The sequence below is a fragment of the Sceloporus occidentalis genome, unplaced genomic scaffold, assembly GCF_023333645.1.
Source record: "Sceloporus occidentalis isolate IW3139 unplaced genomic scaffold, rSceOcc1.0.p SCAF_1, whole genome shotgun sequence".
Taxonomy (NCBI): Eukaryota; Metazoa; Chordata; class Lepidosauria; order Squamata; family Phrynosomatidae; genus Sceloporus; species Sceloporus occidentalis.
Genome location: NW_028316981.1, coordinates 105,191,764 through 105,205,523, shown reverse-complemented (window position 1 = coordinate 105,205,523; position 13,760 = coordinate 105,191,764). Strand labels below are relative to the sequence as shown.

The window sequence follows — 13,760 nt, the reverse complement described above, 5'->3', positions numbered from 1 at the left end:
TCAAAGATTATTGTCAATGGCTCCGATATAACATTTGCTAATTCTTTTAATACCCTTGGATGTAATTCATCTGGTCCTGGAGATTTATATTCATTTAGATTAACCAGATATTCCTGTATTATCTCCTTACTTATTCTGTGCTGGATTTCCCCTATTCTGTCCTCTGTTCCATTTTCCTCAGGTTGAGCACCCTTTTCTTTTTGTGAGAAGACTAAGGCAAAGAAGGTGTTGAGGAATTCTACCTTTTCTCTGTCCCCTGTTAGCATTTTGCCATCTTCTCCACGCAGTGGCCCTACCATTTCCTTCTTCTTCCTTTTGCTGCGGACATACCCAAAAAAGCCCTTTTTGCTGTTCTTAACAGCAGCCCATTTAATCTATGGAAGACTCTGGAAAGGGAAAAATGCTAACATGCTTGAAGAATGGACAGCTAAATTAAATGATCTTATGATAATGGATAAGCTAACAATGATGGTTAATGGCAAATCAGAACAACAATTTCAAAGAAAATGGGAAAAATTAATAAATTATGGGTTTAAGTTAATCTGAAAGGGGAAATTTATAAATATAAATATAAGAATACGCTCTTTACATGCATAATTAGCCACAGACAATACGTGGCCTAAATATTACACTGATGAAGCTAAGCAAGTGTGAAAAGGCAAACAAATTTATCATTTTTGTTGTTTATATTGACTATATTACAGAACAACTATCATATCATGAGCAATTAAGCGTTTCTGTATACATTAAAAGAGAGAAAAGGTAATTATAACCTGGCCGAATAGTAGGCATATAAATGTTAAAATAGCCTTTTCTGCCTCGACTTAGTGTTTTGTTTTCATTTTCCTCTGCTGCAACTTATGTAAAATAACTTTGCAGCTGATGTTGGAAAAAGGAGGCAAATATGAATTTCAAAAGAATATTGTATTTTAACAAAATTAAAAAATTTAAAAAAGCTTCCAGTGATCTCGTTAGTTCAAAAGAACACTAAACCTAGGCAAGACATGCATCCCTGGAATTTATCAGCACTAAAGACAACTGGGCTGTGCATAACACAATCTGAAAGTCACACAGTGCATGGCAAATTAAGAATTTTAAAAGATAGAATTTCTTATTCATACACATGTATGAGTGACTGTTACTTATATCCCACTGTCACCTACATCCAATGTGCGGATCTATGCTCATATCTCACCACTGAGACCAAATGTATGGGTTTTCTTCTTAATCCATCCAATGTTAAGACTTCCACACTGTTCTCTGCAAACACTCTGTGTGAGGGCTTTCCCTGATCCCAACCTCTGCCATATATAAGGACTTCATCCAGTTCCCCCTTGTGTGACACCAACTACAGGGTCAGTCAAAATGGCCCCAAGGTTCCTATGATGATTTATATTACATTTATCCCCAACAGGACACCACCCCTCTACATTCAATGCTGTAAATTTCTACTGCCATTCACCAACTGCCTCATATAAATCTCCTCAAACTGCATTCACTTCAACACTCAATTCACTTCAACACTCCACTCCCAAAGCTACTTATCTCATAATCAACCAAGCAACAATTTTATATACAAATGCATAATATCATTGTAACATATGGGTAACAATTTAAAGATGGAGAGAGAAATTTCAAGCCCCTGGATCTAATACAAAATCCAGCCCATCGCAAGTTCCCTATCCATCTCACTCTCCTTGAACCTCTTCTCCCTACCCACCATAAAATAATAATGAATTCTTACTTGTTTTTAGGCGAAAAATGTGATGAGCTGCACCTGACACCATTTCCATTCCTCTGACAAGAAAATGTGCATTTGGCCAACTACTTATTCCAGTACAGTTCTCTCTTAATAAACAATTGAATCTTGCTTCATCAAGATTTTTATACATAGCCAGTGGATAAACAGCAAGCAATATCTTCCCAGGATAATCAATGAAAAGGTCAAGACCAGCTTTTAGAAAACAAAACAATAATTTTGTTACAAGATTATTGGAAACAATCATTGTGAATTACTGACAAAAGGTAAAGAAAAGGAAATTTAGCCATATATTAATTTATACACTACAATTACACTAAATGCAGAACCAGAGTTCCTTGAGGATACAGGAAATTTAAAAATTCTCCTAAGATAATTTTATCCATTTACTTTAACAGTTTTTGTATTCAGCATCTAATAACCTTTGGAACTGCATTTTAAGGAAGTCCACAAAAACCATAACAAAGCCTTTTATTTTTAAAAGGTTACATTTCTTGATGTCTTTCATCAAGTCACTTACTCACATATTCCCTTCCCCATTCCAGATACTTTTATCAATTTGAGATTGTAACATTTTTGTTTCGTTTCACTTTAAACAAATTAGATTGAAGCAAAGCTTCTTGTTTGACACAGATGTCTACTGAGGAGCCATAGCTATAACATCTATTACGGGTTTGACCTAGTAGCACTGCTCTCTTTCTATGGAATTTATTGGGTGAAAGCAGATATGGTATTAAACATTTCACAGGATCTCAAATTCATCTTTATCACCTGTTTCAGGGAGAAAAAGAAACAAAATAGTCCTGTAATGCATGTGACTGGATAGTAGCAGAATGCTCAAACTGCCACACTGCCTGGTATACATAAGATGGTATATACAACTTGCATGTTACACAAACCAAGCAGTTCTTCTTAGTAATACCTATTTCTTTCTCACAAATATAGGAATAATGTTCCCTGCAAGGCAATGCTTGAAGTCTTCCTTTTCCCACCATCAGAGCACATCCATTTGCTGTCAAAGGAAAATCCCATAGCCTGTTTATGAGTATAAAAACAAAGTGATTTTAGCAAAACTATAGTTAATCTCTTTATAAGATATGCATTTAAAAATTAGAGTGTTTAGTGATGGTTTGCTGGCCAAGCCAAAAAAGGCCTGTCAATCTGCTCAAAACTCCAGTATTAGCAGCAAAACTCCAGGAGCAAAATTGGCTTCCTTGGATTAAGCAGAACATCAGAACTTCCACTTCAAGCTCACCTTCTGAAAGTACACACACAACTTAGAGAAGAAAATATGGGCTTCTCACTTTATTTATGGAAACCAAATTGGTCACAAAATCACCTCTCTCATTGCCTGGAGAACTATAAGAAAACTTCCCTCATTGGAAGTCCTTAATAATAAATAATAATAAAATTTTATATCCCGCCTCTCTACAAAATGCAATTGGGGCAGCTTACAAGATTAAAATATACAGTCTGAACCCTCACCCCCCCCCCCCAAATACAATTAAACAATGTAGAATTTAAAATGTAAAACATGCTTAAAAACAATACAACTGTAAAGTCGAAGGTTTTCATGGCCAGCATCCATAGTTTTTTGTGGGTTTTTTTGGGCTATGTGGCCAGGTTCCAGAAAACTTTTCTGGAACATGGCCACATAACCTGAAAAACTCACAAAAAAACAATACAATAACTGTGTTGAAGTCAGAGGTCAGCAATTAGATTTTCCTTCTGATAGCCGGAGAACTATTCAGGAAAGGCCTGCCGGAAGAGATCCATCTTTATAGCTTTTTTTAAAGCTGTTTAGAGTGGTAATATGACGAATCTCGTCCGGCAGGCCATTCCACAGTCTGAGCGCAATAACTGAGAAGGTCCTCTGGGAGGTCATAGACAGCCTTGTCCAAGGCTGTAACAAATTTTTCCCTGAAGATCTAAGTGTGCGGGGAGGATTATATGGAAGGAGGTGGTCCCGAAGATAGGTTGGACCCAAGCCATTTAGGGCTTCAAAGGTAATAACCAACACCTTGTACTGGGCCCGGAAACTGATGGGCAGCCAGTGGAGTGATCTTAAGATTGGTGTTATATGGTCTCTTCTGGATGTACCGGAGACCAATCGGGCTGCCATGTTCTGAATTAATTGAAGTTTCCGGACCAAGCACGAGGGTAGCCCCATGTAGAGTGTATTGTAGAAATCAAGATGTGAGGTTACCAGCACATGTACTACAGTCTCAAGTTCCCTGACTTCCAGGAAAGGGCGCAACTGGCGTATCAGCTGAAGCTGATAACAGGCACTTCTGAACATCGCATTCACCTGATTTGTCATGTGAAGCAACGAATCTAGGAGCACCCCCAGACTGTGAACACAGTCCTTTGAGGAGAGTGTGACCCCTTCTAGGACTGGAGGTTGTATCCCGATGCCTGGGTTCGGAGCCGATACCGTAAGTACTTCCATTTTGTCTGGATTCAGCTTCAATTTGTTTTCCCTCATCCAATCCATTACTGCCTTAAGACAGTCATTGAGAGGCGAGACGCCATCTGAGGTCAAAGCTCAAAACTGAGACATGGAGAAATATCTCTGGGTGTCATCAGCGTACTGATAACACCCCGCCCCCATGCCTCCGGATGATCTCTCCAAGCGGTTTCATGTAAATGTTGAAAAGCATCGGGGAACAGAATGCCGCCTTGTGGGACGCCACAATTAAGCTCCTTCCTTGCCGAGCAACTGTCCCCGAGCACCACCCTCTGGAATCTGCTCGAGAGGAAGGAATGGAACCACTGAAGTGCAGTGCCTCCTATTCCTTTAAACAGAGGCTGGATGGCCATCTGTTGAGTATGCTTTCATTGAGAGTTCCTGCATGACAGGAGGTTGGACTGAATGGCCCTTGTGGTCTTTTCCAACTTTATGATTCTATGATTCTGTGTATACTTGTTGTACATCATGTTGTGCATAAACATGTTGGAAAGCTACTACTTCACAACCTCTCACCGTTTTTGTACAAAACAAAATGACCTCAGCACTTGAAAATATACACCTTTTTTTCTCTGTAAAGCAGCTTTCTGTGCCAAGTATGGGGTAGAATAAGTTGTTGAAATCTATGGGCATCCTTATACTAGAAATTACCTTCACTGTAATTAATCTGTTTTCCTTTGGCTAAATTTGCATGGCTCTGCCATTCCCTTCTCTATGCTGTGGATCATATTCTCAGTTACTGAGATAATTAACAATAAGCTACCGAAGATATGAAATTGTGTAGTCATGGAAAATATTAGAATTAGGCAAATTAAAATGCCTGTTTTTAAAGCTTTTTATACATACTAGGGAGCAATTGCATGCTTTTTAGTACAGGTGTGTCTGATGAATAACTCTACAATTCTAAGGCACTCTTTCCAAAACCCAAGCAGTTAGGTCTAGTCATTCCCAATCCAAATAATTTACTGTTCCCTGACCTAATAGGTTTGGACATTTTGGCAACCTCCACAGAGGTTTCACTGACATTTGTACTAGTAAGGGAAACCATGGCCTCCTGAGCCATTATGGTGCTAGCGGTATCACAGATGCTATATCTTACTGAACTCTGAAAAGCATCTGTGCCGAATCTGCAGAATCTGTGCTTGTGCAAAATCATAATGGCAGCTCTTTGGCCATCAGTGCATCAATGTATCTTCCATCAATTGAAAAGAAACATCTTTATCTGAAATTCTTTGCAAAAGCAAAAAAAAGTCTATTTGAAATGGCCCTAAACAATTGTTTAAATGCTGGAAAACCTGAACATTTCCCGTGTTGTGTTGCTTATTATTCCCTATGGAACTGGCTTCCCCATTTATACCAATATCAGTTTACATTACAAGTACAGATGCACAGCCTCAACATGAATTGAACCCCAACTGTGTTTATATACATGTTACAAACTATTTTTTAAACATTCATCCTTCTTTCTCATTGCTCTTATATACCTTTTTAAGTATCAGTTTCACAGCATACTGGAGTTTGGGACCATCAATGATTCAGATTCTATCCAAACATTTATGGATCAGGTATTGTTGGACAATGAGTCACATTCCAAGCAGTGTCACTTTTGTAATTGTGCTATTGTGATGTTATCTGTGCTAGTTTTTGTGCAGCAGCAATACTTTGTCGGCATAGGATGTTATCTTAATATTAAAGGTATTATCATTTTGTATTGGGGGTTTGGTTTTTTTCTTCTTTTAGATTATTGTAACACAAGTATTTTACAGTTAATTTTGTTTTTGGCTCTTTTTTAATATTGTATTTTGATGTATGCATTGCATTTTATTTGTCCTATTTTGCTCCCTTTTTATTGGTCATTGACTGAAATATTTGTAATGTATGTATGCCAATTTCATTCAGATGTTTTGTCAGTCCATTTGGAACTGCTCCTAGAGCACCTATCACTACAGCAGTACTTCTCAAATAGTGGGGCACGCCCCCCGGGGGGGGCGCAAGGCTCCGTAAAGGGGGACTTGTTCGACCTCGGCAAATAACAATTTTATAGACAAATGATACTATTTACAGTCGTGCGGGGGGCGCGAAATGTTTTCTTCTTCCTAGGGGGGGCATGACAGAAAATAATTGAGAAGCACTGCACTACAGGAACCACAGTGGTTTTCTCTTCCCAGAGGTTCTGAATCTCAATGGACCTAGTTCAGGAAGGAATTCAAAGTGATAATTTTGACCTTTGACCTTTAAATCCCTACAATGCTTGAGGCATTTTCACTAGGGGACATGGTCACAAGCTGATTTCTTTAATGAGAGGATAGGCCTGCAGATGATAGGGGAGATAGGGGAAGGTACAATGTGTCATAGGGCACCCCTCCTTCACTGCTGTGGAATGGGCCTCCCAAGGGACACTGAGTGGACAGACTTCTCTCTCAGGGGCTTCCCATATCAGATGAAATGTGAACAGTATGTGCTGTGCAACTTGGTGTGCCATCTTTGGCATAAATCCATGACAATGGACATTTTTGCTAGTTTTATAGAAAAATGCTAATTCTTCTTATTTGTACTAACTCTAAGAAGTGAATTTTGAAATGGGTTAGGTTAATAAAATATTTATTTCATCTCTCTCACCAATTTTCCTCCTATTATTGGTACGAACTATGGCTCCTGTTCAATCTCACATCTATGGGTTTGAGAACTCTATTTGCTCCTAAGCACAAGTGACGGGGTTTCTTGCAATTGTGACTACGATCTTTTCTCACTTTCATATCTGTCCTCTTTCAAAAGACAGTATCAAAGACAAACCATACATAATGAGTTTATTAAACAGAATATTTGAGAGCCTTTATTTAATTATCTTCACATTGAACAAAAGCAAATACCATTTTAAAAGGCATTCTGTAGCATTAAACCAGCTGCTGTACAGTAAGAAAAAACACTAATATATATTATGTTTCTCTCCATACTGCAAATAAGAGTTACTTTTCTCCAGCTCATTCAGAAACAGAGCTGGGGTTCCCCCCCCCCTTTCTTTCTCTAAGTAAAAATATATGAATTATATGCTTACTGGAATTGTTGGAATTGAATACTTACCAAGTGTATTTTGTGGGGTCAATATCATTACTGTCACCACTCCATTTCCATGCACTTCCTCCTTTCAGCAAACCAATCCAGCTCTCAGTTTCCAACATATCACCAAGCCAGTCCTACAAAAATATGTCTTTTTAAAACTTTTCTGAGGGCTGAATAGATGTTTAGAACATAAAATGAGGGCCAGGCTACTGTACCTCAATCAAGAAAAAATAAAACAAAAGATACTGCTGGTTGGTGAGAGTCGACATGGAATTCAGCTTATTTTAACCTGACCAAAAACAAACTAACAACAACAGCAACAGTACCTTTATTTCAGCCAACAGGCCATTAGACAACACAAAATATATATGAAACATGTTAAAATAACAGCATAAAATGAATGTTCATAGTATACATATTGTAAATAATATTTAAATGTTAAAATAACACTATAGGAACAAATATTCATAACAGACGTGCTTACAATCCTACTATAGTGGCTTAGCATATATAAATGTATTTATATATATATATATATATAAAAATCATTTACAGACACATTAGATGTTACATGACTGCATGAGACAAGAACAGATGGATATTTGTATGAGTACTTAGTAGACATTAGACAGGGCTAATTGCTGAGGGTGCGTCAGTCTTACAAATTTTAGCAGCAGAGAGGAAGAATTTTGCCACTGTTTCTGTTATATTTTTCTTGTTTAACAGGTACACCAAGTATCAACTGAATGATCTACCAGGAAACTTAAGCAAGAGGGGTAAGATTAATCTTAGGCCCAGTACAGACCGATGGTTTGCGGTGGCCTGGAGCCAATTTTAGGGTTCCAGAGCTCACAGCATCTGCACACTCCAGAATCCTAACACGTATATATGGCTCCATCTTTACATAGTGCCATCCATATGGCGCGCGCATGCATGACACAAGCGCGGTGCCACATCCGCATGACCAGGTGCCATGGTTGTGTCATGGACTTGTCACAGTGCGCCAATGATACACAGTACAGATGACACCATACTACTAGCAGAAAACATCATAGGCCTGGAACACCTACTAAGGAAGGTCAAAGAAGAAAGTGCAAAGGCAGACTTATTGTTGAACATAATGAAAACAAAAATAATGACCACAGAAAGCCTACACAAATTCAACTTAGACAATAAGGAAACAGAAGTAGCAAAAGAATTTTCATACTTGGGATCAAACATTGACCAGATTGCGACTGTAGCCAAGAAATCAGAAGAAGACTAAGAATGGGGAGGGCAACTATGCAAGAACTAGGAAAGATCCCAAAATGCAAAGATATATAATTGAGCATGAAAATTAGAATCATACAAGCCACTGTATTCCCTTTTAGCATGTATGGATGTGAGAGCTGAAGGCAGATAGGAAAAAAATAAATTCATTTGAGATGTGGTGCTGGAGAACAATACTAATGATTCTGTGGACAACCAAAAGACAAACTGGGTCCTAGAGCAGATCAAGTTGGAAATTTCCCTGGAAGCCAAGATGACTAAACTGAGACTGTCGTACTTTGGTCACATCATGAGAAGGCACAACTCACTGGGAAAAAAAAACAATGCTAGGAAAGGTGGCAGGAAATAGAAAAAGAGAAAGATAGCATGCTAGATGGTTGGACTCTTTGAAGGAGGTCACAGGCATGAATTTACAGGAACTAAGTAGAGCAGTGGAGGATAGGGAATCTTGGAGCTGTCTCATCCACAGGGTCACCGTCAGTCAAGATCAACTCAAGGGCAGTTAACAACAACAAAGGAATCTCTAGGTCCTATGACAAACTTTCACCAGATGTTGTGCTGTTGACCACAGAGTTGAACTGGAGGACCTGCAAATTTTTCCCACTTTCACAGGGGTCCTGCATCCCAAACTCCAGCACATGTTGAGGGCCCAAAATACTTGCTTCTATGTGAATTTGTCCAGCTATTTAGGCCATCTTCAGATGCTCTGCTTAGTGTACCCCAACCTTCTAAAACAAAATGGGTAGCAACTCAGTCTTCTCACAGAGGGCATCTTGTGTCTGAAATAATTGTTGTGTTCTTAATTCACCAGCCTCTTACTCTGCTGCAATGAACAATGTAGATAGGATGCAAACTGTTTTTTCTCTTGCAGATGTTAATGGGAAATAAGTTGTAATCATGAGTATATATTATTTCCTGTTGTTGAGTACAAAGCTAGCATGACATTTTAAAGAAAGAGTACCGCATCTCAACTTTCTTGCACGTTTTAAATTAATAAGACCATTTCAATGTAACAAATGGCAACAGAAAGCAGTCTAAAATGTACCTGTGTGCTGTATTGCACTTTGTTCAGGAGTGCCTAATCAATCTACTAACTAATGAATAATTTTGCATCATGGTATGGTAAAATAATGGAATGTTATGAGTCCACTTCTTTTGTGTATTGATGTAAATTTAAAATTAGTACAATCTTAATTGCCAGATGAGTATCTAAGGAGAAATTTGCTCTTAAAACATTTTGGGGGGGGGGGGGAATTATAATCATCTAATCTTATTTGGTTTTAGGTTTTTAATGGCTTTCTGCGGTTAATCAGGAGAATTATGCTGGCTTTAAAATATATATGTCCAAAAGAATTTTGCTAAATCAGTTTTTTCTAGGGATTCATTAGTTCTTGAATCATTAGACTCTAATTATATATGTAATGACTTTTAATAATTCATTTATCTTTTAAAGATTAACTATGGCCTGAAACAGACAGGTAAAAAGTGCTAGCATTGGGGTGCATCCGGGGCATGGTGTTTAGACATTGCACGCCCCAAACACAGCAGCAGTAATAGAAGTTTATATTGGCAGAACATCTCTCAGAGGCAAGGCAGTGGCACCACAGCTGACTCCTGTTAGTACTGCACAGAAAGAAACACTAGTAAACCACTGCTGAATGTCTAATACCAAGAAAACTCTATGGGAGACAATACAAAATGAAGCAAGAAGTGCTAGATGATGAGATTCAGGAATAGCAGAAGACAAGTACAGGTAGCATTGTGTAAGTTTATAAACTAAGTTTATAAAAAGTAATCTTTTCTTTTCTTCTCCATATAATTTACCTTCTTTTAGTCAAAGGATTTGTTTATATATAATTCAGAATAGAGTTAATGTCTTACATGTACTGTGCATGTCATCTAAGGGCTACTACTGGGACCTTGGCACAATTCCATCAACCATTTTTAAAATGGAATAGGTAGCGCTGTCTGTAGGATTCAAATATCATTAAGCTCATAATTAGAGAGGAGTTGTTGTTGCTGTTGTTGTTGTGTGCCTCCAAGTCATTGTTGATTTATGGTGATCCTAAGGCAATCCAGAGCCAATGTGGTGTAGTGGTTTTAACATTAAACTAGGACTCTCCAAGGTTCAATTCCCCAATCGAGCATAAAAACCCACTGGGTGACCTTTGGCAAGTCACACTCTCTGAGCCTCAGAGAGTAGCCATGGTGACCCCTCCCCCTTGAATAAACTTGCCAAGAAAATCCTATTATTAGAGAGTAGATTAGCTGAAAAAACAAAAACCATCTTCTGTAGTAACACTGGCATCCCTTACTACACATAATTTTGAACTGAACCCTGGAGCCCCGGTGGCACAGTAGCTAAATGCCTGTATTGCAGCCACTCACTCACAAACCATAAGGTTGCGAGTTCAATACCAGCAAAAGGGCTCAAGCTCAACTCAGGCTTGCATTCTTCCGAAGTCCTAAAATGAGCATCCAGATTTACACTTTGTAAACCGCTTAGGGAGTGCTTAAGTGTACTGATAAGTGGAATAGAAATGTACTTGCTATTGCTATTGCTGAACAGTGGTGGTGATTGCTTTTCAAAGTATCTCTGACACCCTTTCTTGAAAACAGAAAATAACCAAAGCTTATAAACTTTCCCAAACATAACTTGGCACTGCCCCCAAATAATCCCTTTGCTCATGCACAATACCTTCTCTTTTGCACTGTCAATCCTAGCAAGTTTACCATCTTTATAATAGGAACACTGTAGATTTGCCCATGCATGTGGCCCCTTCATTTCCTTTTCAAAATAGTAACAATGTCCATCATAATACCACCATGGGGCATTGTGAGGACATTTTGGATGCCTGATGCCTGGAAGCAAGAGAAAAATATTTTAATTATATAATGAAATGTACTGTTTATACAGTCATTAGATCAAGTGAGATGTATCTCTCTATATCACCAAATATTAATATGTCCTATGATAGTTATAGGGAGCCAGTGTGGTGTAGTGGTTTGAGTATTGGGGTAGGACTCTGGGAGACCAGGGCCAAATCCCTACTCAGATGTGGAAACCCAGTGGGTAGCCTCAGCCAACTCATACCCTCTTGGCTTAGAGGAAGGCAATGGCTAATCTCCTCTGAATAAAGCTTGTCAAGAAAATTCTATGATAGTTTTGTAAGAAATCAGAGGTGACCTGAAAGCACACAAGAGCTATAATCTATGTGACACAGATCAGGATTTCTAAATTATTTTGTCATATTTTCATTTTATATTTGATATTAAAGTATTGTTGTGAACACTGTATCTCCAACTCTCGGGGGGGGGGGGGGGAGATAAGAGGATATCAATATGGATTCCCAATCCCCTCTTCAAGTAAGATGCCACAACTTGTTTTCGTTAAACTCATTTTAAGAGTCAAAGGAAAGTCTTGTACTCTTTACTGAGAAATAGATTTCACTTCAAAATTTAGGGAGAGCTAACTCCCCCTTCCTTCCTTGGGATGCTTTTGGAATATGCATGTTTACCAAGACTCTAGACCACTGGTTCTTATCTTGTGGTCCATGGACTACTAGGGGGCTGTCATTATAGAGGGTACATGAAAGCTAGAAGGGTTGAAGACTGCTCAACCCACCACCTCCCCACAGCAAAGCACCCAAGTGACAAGAGCCAAGGCAAGGGCTGGCTGGGTGGTTTTCTGCAGTGCTGTTCCATCCATTCTAGCTGCAAACTGATGGGATGAAACAGGAGAAAAGTCTTCCCTCTAGCACCTCTGAGTAAAGATTTAATGGATGGTGCAATTATTAATGGTTCAGTGTTCAGTTATTATTGTTGTTGTTGTTGCTGCTGCTGCTCTTTTAAATCTTGAATTAGGTCTTTGGGGTCTGTGGTAACAAAAGATATTTAGAGGATCTGTGAGGGGTCTCTTTCCCCCCTCCTGCTTCTGCCTTAGCTGGATAGGACCCCTTGAGACCATCTTAAATGAACTAAGCTTCCACCACCTACTGAATTGGCCCTCCTTTTCTCTAATAACACAGTAGTAAGTTACTTTGGGGTACTTTCTGAAGCTGCAAAGACTTTCCTCCTCTCCTCCCCATCCTTGGTGAGGAGATGAATACCGAGCCAAGACACGTGAAAGAGGAACAGGAGAAATAGCAGTACTTTTAAAGGAAAAGGTTTCATTCCATGTAAGGAGCTTCACATCAACGGGGCATCTCTTCATATGAAGAACCATCTTGTCCTTCAGGCACTGATTGAAAGTTACAGGTTAGATACAGATTAGGCCATTTCAGCCAAACTAGGAAAAATAACCAAAACCTGACAAGACTAGCTAATACATTCTCCTATTGTATTTACAGATCTGATAGGTTTGTAGTCCTTGATGTTCATGGCTGAGTCTGGACCCTTTTGTTGAGTCTTGTCCAGCTTCCTGGGGGGTCAAGAGTGTCCATCCCCCAAGCTCCCTTTGTTAAAGAACCCCTCATGGTCTTTTTAAGGGTTTTTATAACCTCTGTTGAGAAAAATCTCAAAGCTTCCCTTGTGCTTCTGCCAGTCTGGACATCTTATTGGCAATTGCTATCTCATCATTTCTGTGATACTCAGCCTCATTACAATGCAACTTTACCTCCTCACACATTTATCCCTTTGTTACCTAGGAAGAAGATTATCAGACAATGGGGAGGACTCCCACTGTTACAGGGTTCCTGATAAAGAAAAGGTTAAGAACCACTGCTCTAGACCAAGTGGCTCTTTTAAAATGAATTAAAGCTTATTAAGTGAATGAAAGCTTAGTGAATATTCATGTCAGGGAAGTTATCATACATTCTAGAAACGAATGTAAATATGTTTAAGCACAGGAACAGGGTCTTCCTGTGACTTTTAGTTTAATTATAGAGAAATGTAATTGCCAGTATATCAGTTACCATCAGAGCATTTTTTTAAAAAAAATGTATTTCATGCCTAAATATGTATAATTATATTATTAAGAAGATTTTGGTTCTGAATCTGATGTCATCCTTGAGTGCACTGTGTCAAGCTATAGGAACTAAGTGGGATGACTCTCTATTGCACCCCGTTACGCACCTGCCAGCAAATGGCCAAGAGAGGTGGGGGGGGGGGGGAAGTGAAAGCAAAAGTAACATTGGCTTTTACTTTTAAGATGCTCACTTCCAGCAGTAAAAGGTTGAGCTGCTCCTCTTCTCAGCCTGAAAGGCA

The 13,760-nt window shown here is 38.8% G+C and overlaps 1 protein-coding gene across 8 annotated transcripts in view; it reads right to left on the bottom strand.

Moving 5' to 3' along the window:
• Window positions 1–13,760, bottom strand: part of LOC149321921 (uncharacterized) — a 174,801-nt gene that overhangs the window by 128,270 nt on the left and 32,771 nt on the right. For all 8 annotated transcript variants that reach the window (XR_016281860.1, XM_089531403.1, XM_089531422.1 and 5 more), the window contains exons 12-15: window positions 11,254–11,417; window positions 7,308–7,420; window positions 2,682–2,794; window positions 1,745–1,954 (exon numbers count right to left, since the gene is read on the bottom strand). Coding sequence is in view for 7 of the 8 variants with exons in the window: in XM_089531403.1 (XP_089387529.1) it covers window positions 1,745–1,954; window positions 2,682–2,794; window positions 7,308–7,420; window positions 11,254–11,417 (600 nt within the window). In the remaining variant the exon portion in view is untranslated. The remainder of the gene's footprint in view (window positions 1–1,744; window positions 1,955–2,681; window positions 2,795–7,307; window positions 7,421–11,253; window positions 11,418–13,760) is intronic.